This window comes from Marmota marmota, unplaced genomic scaffold, assembly GCF_001458135.2.
Source record: "Marmota marmota marmota unplaced genomic scaffold, marMar, whole genome shotgun sequence".
Lineage (NCBI taxonomy): Eukaryota > Metazoa > Chordata > Mammalia > Rodentia > Sciuridae > Marmota > Marmota marmota.
The window spans coordinates 16,850,399-16,863,674 of NW_025999968.1; the positions used below are offsets into that span (position 1 = coordinate 16,850,399).

At 36.6% G+C, this 13,276-nt stretch overlaps 1 protein-coding gene across 1 annotated transcript in view; it reads right to left on the bottom strand.

Moving 5' to 3' along the window:
• Positions 1–945: 945 nt before the first annotated feature.
• Positions 946–13,276, bottom strand: part of Zpld1 (zona pellucida like domain containing 1) — a 60,698-nt gene continuing 48,367 nt past the window's right edge. Inside the window, exons 9-12 of the mRNA XM_015478391.2 lie at positions 8,867–9,038; positions 7,704–7,812; positions 1,812–1,841; positions 946–1,412 (exon numbers count right to left, since the gene is read on the bottom strand). Coding sequence (XP_015333877.1) covers positions 1,237–1,412; positions 1,812–1,841; positions 7,704–7,812; positions 8,867–9,038 — 487 coding nt within the window. The 3' untranslated portion in view covers positions 946–1,236. The remainder of the gene's footprint in view (positions 1,413–1,811; positions 1,842–7,703; positions 7,813–8,866; positions 9,039–13,276) is intronic.

Here is a 13,276-nt window from a genome sequence, read left to right on the forward strand (position 1 = left end):
CACCACATAAAAACAAATAAATAAAATAAACGTATTGTGTCTATCTACAAATAAAAAAAGAATTTAAAAAAAAGAGTGGATTTAAAAAAAAAACTGGGGGAAGGTCACTTGTTTTTTCCCACATAGACTGTAATAAATTTTTGTAAAGTACACTTAATGTAAATTTTCTATTTGTTTCTAGGGGCAGGGAAGGAATATGGTTAGTTAGAAACCCTTATAGGAACTCCAAGCATATGTGGTGGTGACAATGTCCTCTTCCCACAAACATGATTTATTTACTTATGTAATGATTTTTAAATTAAGAATAACATTTGCAGGGCTGAGGGTGCAGCTCAGTGGTAGAGCAGTTGCCAAGTATGTGCAAGGCCCTGCACACAGTCCACAGAATTACAAACAAGAAAACAAAACAAAATGCAAAAAGAATAACCTTTGCAAGGTTGCTGACTGCTCTAAACACAGCTGCAACAGCTGAATTGTTTACCTGTGAAGAGAGTTAACGGTGCTGATGGTCTCATATGAATCAGGAGAGAAAACCCATTATAGCCTATTCCTTTCCAAGTTAATATGATCACTTAGTATCCTTTGGAAGTTATTTTCATTATTTTCTACACAAATGAATGCCCCAGGTTAAAATACATTTCCCAAGAGTTTGGTTTTTTCATTTGTATTATATTTAGTGATTGTTGACAGACATGAAAATCAGCCCCAAACACAGGAGGTCGTAAAGTGAATAGTTAAATCTCAGGCATCCAAATTGGACAGTCCAATTAATATATACTCCCAAGCTGGAATTATGTGAAATAAAACAAAAAAACTGTCATTTTTAGGATCAAATATGCAAATCTAATATCATTGCATTGGGCTTTAATGTGTAGAGGGAACAATGCAATATATTTTATTTTTTTTCTATACCTACCTTTCATTTCCTAAAGCAACAACCAAAAGAAAATTGAAATGAAATGAAATATGACTGATCCTGTGAGATTTAAGTCTTGAATATTTAAAAATTATTGTCATTATGTCCATTGGTGCCATAAAAATAGGGTTGACCATGTTTATAAGTGACAATAGAAATATAATAAAAATTATTTCACTATCATCATGCTGGTAAGCTACACTATGTAATCTATCACATCTACAAATATCAAGTGCTGACTGTCATTCAACTCAGAAGAACACTGACTGCAGACACACACCATAGTCAGTGAAGCTTTCCCAGAGTTGCACCTGTCATGTTTACTCAAAGACTGGGTTTCTTATGCCATTCAACACCAAACTGGTGGGTCCCTTTCTGTGTAGAAGAGTCAGTGAGCACAGGAGAAGGGAAAAACTCATGACTCCCAGAATGACGATTCCTGATATCAGCGCACTGGTGACGGTGTTCAGCTGGAAGGGAGGCACATCCCGGGAGCCTGCAAGTAACAACAAACAGTTGCAGAGGCCCCATATCATCTATCTCACGTTCCCTCAATCCAAACCTGCAAAACATCTGCCACCAATGTCTTGTACAACAATAGCAGGACACTAGATTACGCTCTAATCTATTTAGCTATAATTCAACCCAATTCCCAAAGAATTGCAGGGGTTAGAGGCTGGTATCACAATCAAGAACACCCCCCAAAACTGTAAAATGTTATTAAAATTGACCAGCAGATTACATATGAGTTCAAAACTCCTCAGTCAACTGTCATGTAAAATATAGCAAACCTGTAAAACTAAAGCTCATTACATTTAGTAGCTTACAGTTTTGTAACTTTGCACAAAAATTAAAACATAGCCCTTTTGTTTATAATACATGTTAATTATCTTACCAAGCTGTGAATTGTTGGTTGGAGTCTCATCTGGGGGGGGAAGGGAAAGAGAAGTGAAAAAGTCTCTTTGAATATTTACTTTTGTTAATTCTGACTCCATAAAAACTTTTTACCTACATCTCCCTTGACCTCCACTCACAGGCTGCACGAGAAAGGCACGAATGAAAGCCCTCCTTAAACCATTCTGCATTTCCATTTTCTGTTCCAAATGTTTTACATTTCATCATCAGTCTATTCCCTGAGCCCATAGCCTGCCATCGCCCTGAGTATACAAATATAATCGCAAAATATATTGTGTTGTATTCTTTCCTGCCAACTTTGTTTCATCATTATCTTTCCACTCAGGTTAGTGGGGGTAGTAACTGTTAACAGCTATTACATTTTTTATGGCCCTATAACCTGCCATTTGTTATTCTGTTATAGGGAAATATTCATTATTTAGTGTCACTCTGTTTTAAGTATTGCCAATTTGCCCAACATTATCTGCAAAAACATCATTTTAAGTTCCAAGAAAATAAATTCACACTTAATAACTAAATGAAAGGAAAACATGACTCCTGAGCTCAAGTTGTAGTTTTATTTGCATCTGCTAAGTACAAGATTGAAGTTGTTGATTTTTCATTTTTCCTTGGCAAACATAATAATAGATGCAATGAACACTTTCATTTAGTTTCTTGATATTTGTAGTCCAATTTGTAATCATTTTGCTATTAACCCTTGAGCTTATATAACCAGTTAATTTCATATTTGTGTTAACATATGGGTGTATATGCATCTGTGTGTGTTATTTGAACCACAAAATATGTGCAGCTGATTGTTTATTTCTGAAGTATAAATATTATCACAATTAATGCATGTGTAATGCCACACATTTTATAAAATGCTACTTCACATGTCATCACAGTTAATCCTCATGATAGCCATATGGCTTAGATGTTATTGCTACCCCCATTTTACAGATGAAGAGACTTCCATCTGTCACAGTGTCTATGGCAAAGCAAACATATGTTAAGTTAAAGCTTCATTTTAGTCCTTTTTAAAAAATAATGTAAATTGGCCAAGTGTAGAAAACATCTTTGATTATGGAAATGAACACCTCAAGCTATAAACTCCAGGATTGTATTTGAAGTAATTAATGGGATAACCTGGTGAGATATTTATAAAACTACAATGCCATTTCTTTTCAGATACATCAATCTTGGCAGAAATGATAGTTCTGCTGTCTGATCTTGAAGCACAGTGTACAAAATTAATATGGCACTCATTCATAGGATATTTTGAAATGGCACACTGCATTGCAATAGGACAAAATAGAAAAATAGCACATATATTCATTATAGGACACCCTCAGGAAGGTCCTAACCTCCAACCAACACTACTTTATAGAGACCTTTCTTCTCATGGAAATATATGGAATGAATGAACTATGATCAATTCATCCAACAAATTTATATGTTCTTTTGACAAGATAAGCTGCTTCACTTGAACAGGAGAGACTATATAATGCCCCAAACTTCTGTTTTAAAAGTTTTCTTCTTTTTTTAAAATAAATCTCACTTAATTATTTTTAAAATATTGTTATTAAAGAATAGAAAGCACCTCTCTACTAAGAGTCTCAAATAAGAAAAAAATATTTTGGACAGGGTCCCCTAATGTTTTCTACATCCTGAGGTTAATACTAATCAGACTGTCTTCTCTACTCCACAAATTACTGTCAACATCTATAGGAACAATAGCCTAGATGTTGCTATAGACAAAATCTGCCTGTGTGCTGGGACAGGTCAAATGAACACACTGGCTTCAGGTTTCACAAGTGAAAAACTAAAAGCATTCAACCATTGGCAGATGGTCAAAATCAAATAATGTAGTATTAGAATATAGTTTGAAATTGTATTCGGACATAGGGAATTGTTACATCTGGTTGCTGTTTCAGACATTCTCGCATGTTTTCATCATCATAATAAGAGACATGTCCAGCCCAGAAAGGGTAGGTAGACATTGCCTAGGAGCCTCTTGTCACCACACTCTTCAGTTTTCTCTTATACCTACTTGGTCTTGCCAAGTGCATATATGCTAAAAGGAGCACAGGAAGCCTTCTGGAATTAGAACAGATGGGAATACTAAGCTTGATAAGCTCTTCAAAGAATACTATCTGAGGATTCACAGGAGAAAAGCAATCACAGCAATGCTATAGTTGTTGGAAAGCAAGATATGGCAAAGTGTCATTCTCTGCTCTCATATAAAAAGTTAAGATAAATGAAAAATACAATAAATATCACTCCCTTCTTATCTCTAGCAAACTATTTGTTTTAAATCTTTTAATTACCTATGTAGTAAAATGAACCATCTATTTTAAGTAAAAAAATCCCTGAACTTATGCTCATATAAATTTTATTTATTTGTTTATCTATCCATTTATTTATTTATCTATGTGAGTGTGTGTGTGTGTGTGTGTATGAATGTGTGTGTGTGTGTGTGTGTTAAGGGGGATGAAACCTGGGGGCACTCTACCACTTAGTTACATTTCCCAGACCTTTTAATTTTTTTTTTTAATTTTGACAGTCTTGCTAAATTGCTCAGGCTGGCCTCAAACTTGGATCTTCTTGCATCAACTTTCACATTGCTGGGATTACAGGCATGAGCCACCACACCTGGCTTCATATGAATTATTAATTACCCATAAAACTCAATGATACCAGTTCTACAAGAATTTGGTTTGGACTTTTCCACAGGGATATATGTTGAAAAATAATTAGGTATTATTGTTTCTGAATGTTTATATCAGAATTGTACTCAGTAGGCATTTTTATACTTAATCTGTTTGTTTTAATATTTTGGAATTTAAATAAGAACACTACAGGAATTTTTGCATTTTGAAAAATGTGAATTTTTCTTAATAAACTAAAAAGAGGATTAACACTGTTGGGTAAAAATAACCAAAGCAGATTTGATTGCATTAAAAAAAAAAACAGAACAGGAGTTCTAAGGCTTAACTTAGAAAACTTGACCTCAGTCAGTATCTAGGGGAAAGGCGTGGTTCGATGAGTAAATAGAGCAAAACTTTTAAGTATTAGAGAGATTTGATGAGAGCAAATCAAGCCTGAAATTGGACTTGTCCATGTGAAATTGGCCATAGGACCTGGAGAGATAAATTCTAGCTGACTTAAGCTAAAAATACAGTGAGAGAAAGGAAAGAGGGTAACCTTGGTCATTAGATGAACATTAAGTTTACACAGGATTTGCCTGTGGATGGACATTCTGAATTCTATGTTCTTGTGCAAATTAGAAAAAAAAAAGAACTGAATGGATATTATACAGTCCATAATGTATCCAATTCTATCCATAGATTTACAGTATAAACACTGTTGTGTATGGACCTCTAAGCAGTGAATCCACAGTGATCATCAAAAGTGAAGAGCATCTGTTTTAGTCAGCTTAGTTGCTGTGACCAAAATAACTAATAAGAACAAGTAAAAGGAGGAAAAGTTTATTTGGGGCTCATGGTTTCAGAGGTCTCAGGCCATAGATGGCCAACTACACTGCTCTGGGCCCAAGATGAGGTAGCACATCATGATGGAAAGGCATGGAGGAAAGGCCCTGGCCTCATTCATAGCGGCCAGGAAATCAGAGAGCAAGAGGGGTAAAGAGACCACCAGGAAGATAAACCTTTCCAGGGAACACCTCCAGTGACCCACTCCCTCCAGCCACTCCCCATCTGCCTACCATTACCACCAAGTCCATTCATTCAGATTATGATGGACTATGATGTGAGGTTACAGCTCTCACAATCCAATAATTTCATTTGCAAATATTCCTGCACTAACACATGAACTCTCGGGGGACACCTCATTCAAATCATAACACCAATATACTGTTATTTATCAAAATAATAAAAAATAAATCCAAGGAGACTGAAGGAAGACACAAGGAGATCCAGAAAGCTTTAACATGATCCTTTGGGTGCTTTGCCAGTGGCAAAAACTGAGGGGACTCAGAGGTAACAGTAGTGTGTTGGTGAACAGGTGACACCCTTGTGGTGGAGACAGGTGAGAAGCTGGAAAGTAAGAAATCCAAGCAGGATGTTGGAGGAGTCATGCTAGCTCTTTGAGGTTTTAGCATAGCTGTTTTGGCAGGTGAATACAAGACAAGTGAAATCTACAAACCTGGATGGTGGGTTAGCTATGCTGGAATTAGAGATTTCTACTCAATAAACTTTATGGGATTTTGGAGTTTTAGAATTTTGGGGAGGCTTTCTAAGAATCATCTTATACTAACAAATTATTCAAATTTTGTAATACTTAAATTTGTTCCAGATAAGAAGCTAGCAAGAGGAAAAGCCATCTATTCAAGCTGGACAGAAAACATGTCTCTTTCAAGGTTCTTTTCTCATTAGCAAACTGACTCTAGTTATGCCCACATCAATAAAAATATTCTTTATTTTGCCTGCCCCAAAGCATTCCTAATTATTGGAAATAAGAACTGAGTTTTCATTCAATGTAGTTTTATGAAAAATTTCTTACAGCTAGATAGAGATAAGAATTGGGTCTTTAACAAACCCCAAAACAGTCATTTTCAAGCCATTCAAAGCATACACCAAACCCTCAGAGAAAAGGGACTAAGTTCAAAATTTCAAATTTAATATACTTCTGCATTATTTAAAGGCTTATTAGTCTCTTTTTAAATAAGGTTATGTCTACACAAACACAGTGAAGTGAATAATTAAAGAAATTGCCTGAGCTTTTTTAGGCCAAATCCACTTCTTTCTTAATTATTTGCCGGTTGGGGGCAAACTTTCTTTTTACTATGAGGTGGGCAACATAAGGGAAAAGGAAAAGAAAATCTCACGGAAACAGCATCAGTCGTACACCAAATATAAAATGGAGAACACATTATCAGCATATAATCTGAACCAGAATTAGTCCATTTTTAGACAAATTTGGAACCACTAAAGTAGAATGAATCTTGATGCCTACTTTTTATTATTTGCCCAGAGAAAGGAAGTAAAATTTTAAGACACATGGGGCAGGGGGGTGCGGAGCTAGAACCAGAACCAGTTTTTTCAACTTCAGTGTTGTTTGCATACGTCTATTTTATCCAAACTATCTGGCTGTGGCCGGTTTCACACTGACTTAAATCTATATGCCTTTGCTGAAAGTGTACAGATATGTGTGAGTACACATATGTGCAAATACCTATACACATGAGGATATATGCTGCATACAAGCAGTTGTGCCCTCTCCCTCGGGGAAACTCATGAGAATAAATGAGTGCACTGGATGGGGTATATATGGGATCCTGGAGGGAAACAGATAGTACTCAAGCTGGGCAATATAAGGAGTGTTTAATAGGACTGTTTACAAAGATATAGAGCAGACACAGAGAAAGTCAAGTTCCCTGGAGTGTGAGTCAGGGGAAGAGTTTGCAAAACCCAGAGGGAGCAGTTTTGTAGAAGAAGTGACCTAACAGAATCAGTGTGGACTTCACATTTCTAGGCCCACCCACCTGCTGACAGCACTTCTAGAACCCCAGCCAGAAACCAGATGGTAAGGGGCGAGTGGGTGCAGTCCACGTAGGTGAGGTCATGGATCACACAGGACAGGGTGGGTAGGACAGATTCAGAGGGAGAGGGATGAGAGGGGAGGAAGAAGGAGAGGGAGAAAGAGAGGGAGAGAATGAATATGAAGGGAAAAACTTAGGGAGGACAATATTTTCCTTTGTGTGAAAGCTGAGTAAACAGGAAACTACTGTGAAATTAAAGCTGCTTAGCAGTTTATCTTGTCTCCCAGTTAATTAGTGCTGTTTAGGAGCCACTTTGAGTTCTCCTTAGAAGCCAAGTACAGAGCCATTTTAGGAACGGTCTATTACTACATAGGAAAGGAAGTGCTCTCCTACCACTCCGGGTAATGATGGGACCAGCAGAGAGGACTGCATTGCCTGAAGTGCTCTGGGGGCTCCAGGTTGTCTTCTTCCCAGCATCTCTCCTTTCTCTGTGGCCACAAATCTGAGGTGTTAATGAAAACAAATGAATTTCCACACTAGCACAAAATAGTTTCTTTATGGCCATTTGGAAAGCAGATTCTTTTGGAAGAGATACCACATGTTTAATTTTATTCATTTCCTTCTGTGCATTTATTTAATTACTTTGTATATAACTGCTACAGTGTTTCTTATCCTGGCTTGGGCCACATTTCTGATTTCCTTCCCCAGCAATTGTATGCTGCTTCATTGATTTACATAGCTCAATGGCTCTCCTGAAAAAAGAGCTGTGTTTATCAAACTTTTTAACTTTTATCTCTCTCAAGCCTTTAATAAATTCTTCCCTAAAATGTTGGTCAGCACAGACCCAAGGTAATGCAGACTCTCCATTTACCTCCATCCGATACAATTAGGTGAGACCAAAGAGATCAATGTGCATAAAGAAATAGCTTCCTATTTATGCATGAATTGAGCATAAATATAAACATATTAAAGTTACTTTGAATTAAAAAAAAATTACCTGCATTTTTCTCCCCAATATTGATTTAACCCTAGGGGGCCTATCAGAAGAGAATTTTAGATTTTTTTTTTTAACTCACTTGCAACTGGATCTATATTTTAATGGTGGCTTGCCCTGTTTTAGTGTGTGTGGCTTTGGTATGGAGCCTCCTTTCCTATGGACCGTCTCTGACTTTGCCTCTCTGGGGTTCATCCATCTTCAGAGTCATATCTGGGGCTCATCTCCTCCACCAGACCTTCCAATCTTGTCACAATGGTGAGTACTGCCTCTTACTGAGACCCATATTTGTCTGCTTTCTTGCTTTTTCTATCTCATGGTCCTAAAAGATAAGCTAATTGAATTAAGATTTCATAAATGCTTCATCCCTGTATCTCCTGTATAATGTTTGGCACAAAGTAGACATTCAATAGATCTTTGCTGGATGGATGTATAAATCCTACTTCAATTCATTAGACCAAATGCATGTCCACTTTCTACACAGAGATTCAATCCTGCCACATGATAACCTTTCAGCCTAGATTAATCCAACAATTCAGAATGAAGTGGCTTCAAAACCTACTGGCATAAGAAAGGGACAGTCATCGGCTCTGCAAAGCTTGGTGACGCAGTGCAGGAAGACAGTGGACATTTTCTGATTCTTGTGTTTCACAAATCGGAACACCTCGAAGGAAAACCGGCCGCGCTGGCTTCTGCCATTTTCAATGACGGTGGTCTGAGGATCTTTGTCACAGCTATAATACAGGGAGTGTGAAAAGAGGACATCACTGCAACGAGGCACCAATCTACTGAGACTTGTAAATTAGTCTTTGTAGTATTAAAGGTACCCCAATACATTATGCACTAACAGAACCATGCCATTTTATATATATTTAATAAAAGCATAAGTTAATTCAATACTTGTGACAAGAGTAACCTGGATCATAAATTAAAATATATCAATTTCTGATTACAATATTACTGTCAGATTTTAGGAGGATTACACTTCCATAAGATTAAAATAACCAACTAATATAAAATGTAAATAGTGAAGTCGTCCCCGCCATCTTTGCACTGCTCAAACATCCCATCATTCCATATTTTTAAAAAAGCCTTACAGACATAACTGTTTATTTTTGCATTTTTTCAGGTTATATGAAACAGAAACACAAGAATAGATTCTTATTGTTTCCACCTCCTTAAACAAATGATAGTTTTTCTTTTTTAATTTAGTCGTGTACCTTAGGGCTCTTTCCATGTTAATATTTAGAGAGCCAACTCATCCCTATTATACAGTTGTATACTATTCCAACATGCACATATGCTAGGAACTATTTAATTAGTTCCCTATTTAGGTTATTGTATTTTTTAAATAATTTTCTCTTTGAAAATGAATAAATAATGAAAAGCCTTGAAATACATTATTTTGAACATGTGTAAAACATTATCTATTAAATACATCTCTAAGACCATTTAAGAGATATTGCCACAGTGTCCTCTATAAATGTTGTATCATTTTGGACTTCAGCAGCAATTTATGAAAACAATCTTCATTTCTTCAGTGCTTCATCAGCAAAGCATATGGCTACCATTTTTGATTTCTATTTGATAGTGAAACAAAACTATCGCATATAATTTTGACTTGCATTTTTCTAGATGTGAATGAGTTTTTGTATCTTTTCATAAATATTAGAGCCATGTTGTTCCTTTACGTGAAAACTGTTTTTATCCTTTGCCCACATTGTCATGATGTTGGCCACTGTATTTCTGATTCTTATACATTCTTTATGCAATAGGAAGAGTGACTGCTGACTTGTTAATAAATTGAAAGTTGGTTTACTTTTTTATGTTTGGCTTTACTTCAAAGTTTTAGAGGTATTTTTCATGCATGCTTTATTCTATTATTTTAAAAACTGTATTTTGACATTTGAATTAACAATCTATTTAGAGTTCACTATGTTATAATGAGCAAAATATAGATCCGATACTATTGTTTATCTCATGGTTATCAATTGTCCAAAGCCCTTTCAAAATTCCTTGTCTATCCCACTAATCTGTGGTACCCTCTATCAGAGACTAAATCCCTCACATGTTTTGAGATCTGTTCTTTCACTATTTTGTAGTATTTGTCTGCTTGTCTATTCTTACCTAATATCACATTCCATTAATAATTCTAAAGGTGTTTCTAATCAGGACATCTGAAAGGGCCATACCTTCCTCATTTTCATGTTGATCCTCCACTGGTATTTTTCTATTATATACCTGCCACTTATTCTTTGGTTCCTTGATCACATTAACTTAGGATTCTACTTAATTTGCTTTTTCAAAGAATCTATATTTTCTTAATTTATTTCCATTTTTTATATGTCCTAGTTATGAGTTTTCAGACTTCCAAGTGATAAGGACATCTATTTTCTAGTATTATTTTAATTTATTACCTCTCAACATAGAAGTTATTGGTAATGTCATTAAGATCTTCTCTCTCCACACTTAATTTGAGGCCATCATAATAAGTTTCTTGAGAGGTAGATTAAATTTTATTGTGTTTCTGACTATGTCTTTCTCAATTTCCCCTAGCTTACACTTTATGAAAGCTTTGATTTCACTCAGAGTATATTTTCACTATATCAATGTAAGTTTTCTTTTAATTTAGGAAACAATTCCTGAATTATATCTAATAATAACTATTCCTGAATTATATATGACAAATTTATTACATATAATTTATTCTATTATTTTGGCTTTTTTAGGGGGGATTCTAATTATGCACACTACACATATATGGAATTTTCTTGACCTACCTATTATTTGTATGTTTTGTAATTTACTTCATTTTATATTATCCTTGATATTTGTTTCCTTTTATTTGTATTTCTTACTTTCACCTTCTGTGCATTCTACTTATCTGTGCTCCCTTGAATATTTTCTAATTGTGTCTTCCTTTCTATAATGTACTTATTTTTTCTATTTCCATCTTAGGTTATCCAAATTTCCTTTTTAGATGTTTATGGTTTTACCATTTTCTGTCTTTTTACTTACCTGAGTTCTTATAATTCTATCTTAATAAGTATGATTATTTATTTATTTACATTTTTTATTTATATATGACAGCGGAATGCATTACAATTCATATTACATATATAGAGCACCATTTTTCATATATCTGGTTGTATACAAAGTATATTCACACCAATTCATGTCTTCATACATGCACTTTGGATAATGATGTCCATCACATTCCACCATAATTTCTAACTCCATGCCCCTTCCCTTCCCCTCCAACCTCTCTGCCCTATATAGAGGTTGTCTAAACCTCCCCTGCTCCCTCTCCCTATCCCACTATGAATAAGCCTCCTTATATCAAAGAAAACATTCAGCATTTGGGTTTTTTCGGATTGGCTAACTTCATTTTGCACTATCTTCTCTAACTCCATCCATTTACCTGCAAATGCCATGATTTTATTCACTTTTATTGCTGAGTAATATTCCATTGTATATATATGCCACATTTTTTTATCCATTCATCTATTGAAGGGCATCTAAGTTGGTTCTACAGTTTAGCTATTGTGAATTGTGCTGCTATAAATATTGATGTGGCTGTGTCCCTGTAGTATGCTGTTTTTAAGTCCTTTGGGTATAGACTGAGGAGAGTGATAACAGGGTCAAATGATGGTTCCATTCCCAATTTTCCAAGAAATCTCTATAATGCTTTCCCTATTGGCTGCAACAATTTGCAGTCCTACCAGCAGTGTATGAGTGTACCTTTTTCCCCACATCCTCATCAACACTTATTATTGTTTGTATTCATAATAGCTCCCATTCTAACTGGAGTGAGATAAAATTTTAGAGTAGTTTTGATTTGCATTTCTCTAACTGCTAGCGATGATGAACATTTTTTCAAACATTTGTTGATTGATTGTATGTCATCTTCTGAGAAATGTCTGTTTAGGTCCTTGGCCCATTTATTGATTGGGTTATTTGTGGTTTTTGGTGTTTAGCTTTTTGAGTTCTTTATGTATCCTAGATATTAGTGCTCTATCTGATGTGTGAGGGGTAAAGATGTAGGCTCCCAAGATGTAGGCTCTCTATTTACCTCACAACTGTAAATCCATATGCAACAAAATGAAATTAAACCCCTACCTTTCATCATACACAAAATTCAAATCAAAATGGACCAAGGACCTAGGAATAAAACCAGAGACTCTGCATCTAATATTAAAAAAAAAAGTAGTCCCTAATCTCCATCATGTGGGATTAGGCCCCAACTTCCTTAATAAGACTCCTTTGGCACAAAAATTAAAATCAAGAATCAAGAAATGGGAGGGAAGATGGCGGCGAGGGGAGTGCATTGCCCCCGTGTGCTGCTTCACTGTGTGGGAGTATGACAAGTCAGGACGGCTAAAGGATATCTTGTTAGGAATTTCCAGCAATAGTGAGGTGCGCCGGAACCTGGAGGAAGGATTTCCATCACACGAGGATCGGCTACGGCGACTCAAACGCAAGAGGTTTGTCGCACGGAGGGTAACACTGCTTATTCAGCAAATCGCCCCGCGGCTAGAGTCTGCAGCGCGTGCTGGGATAGAGACGCAGGGTTACAGCGCTGCAGTTTCTGCCAGCCGTGCAAGCACCGTACTCAGGGCTGAATTCTGGGTTCGAGACGGGGGAAGGAAGCGGTCCATCTCGGTTCTCCACACCAGTCAGACCACAGAGGAGGCCAGCAGCCACCATGTTGGAGAGCTGACGTCACCATCCCTGTTTTCGACTGACCGCAGCTCATTCAGCCATAGAACAGGTAATTTCAGGCTGCCATTCGCCTGCGGCTTGCAGACAGATTGCTAGGGTTCAGCGCCTGGGTGCTTCTTAGAACCTGATCTTATCGGAGCGAACACCGAGCGCGGGGCGGCCGAGTTCCGGCTCCCAGAACCGCCCTAGCCCAGGGCTGCGGAGCCTGCAGAGGCTGCTTCTTGGACCCTGCTCCTATCAGAGCATACAC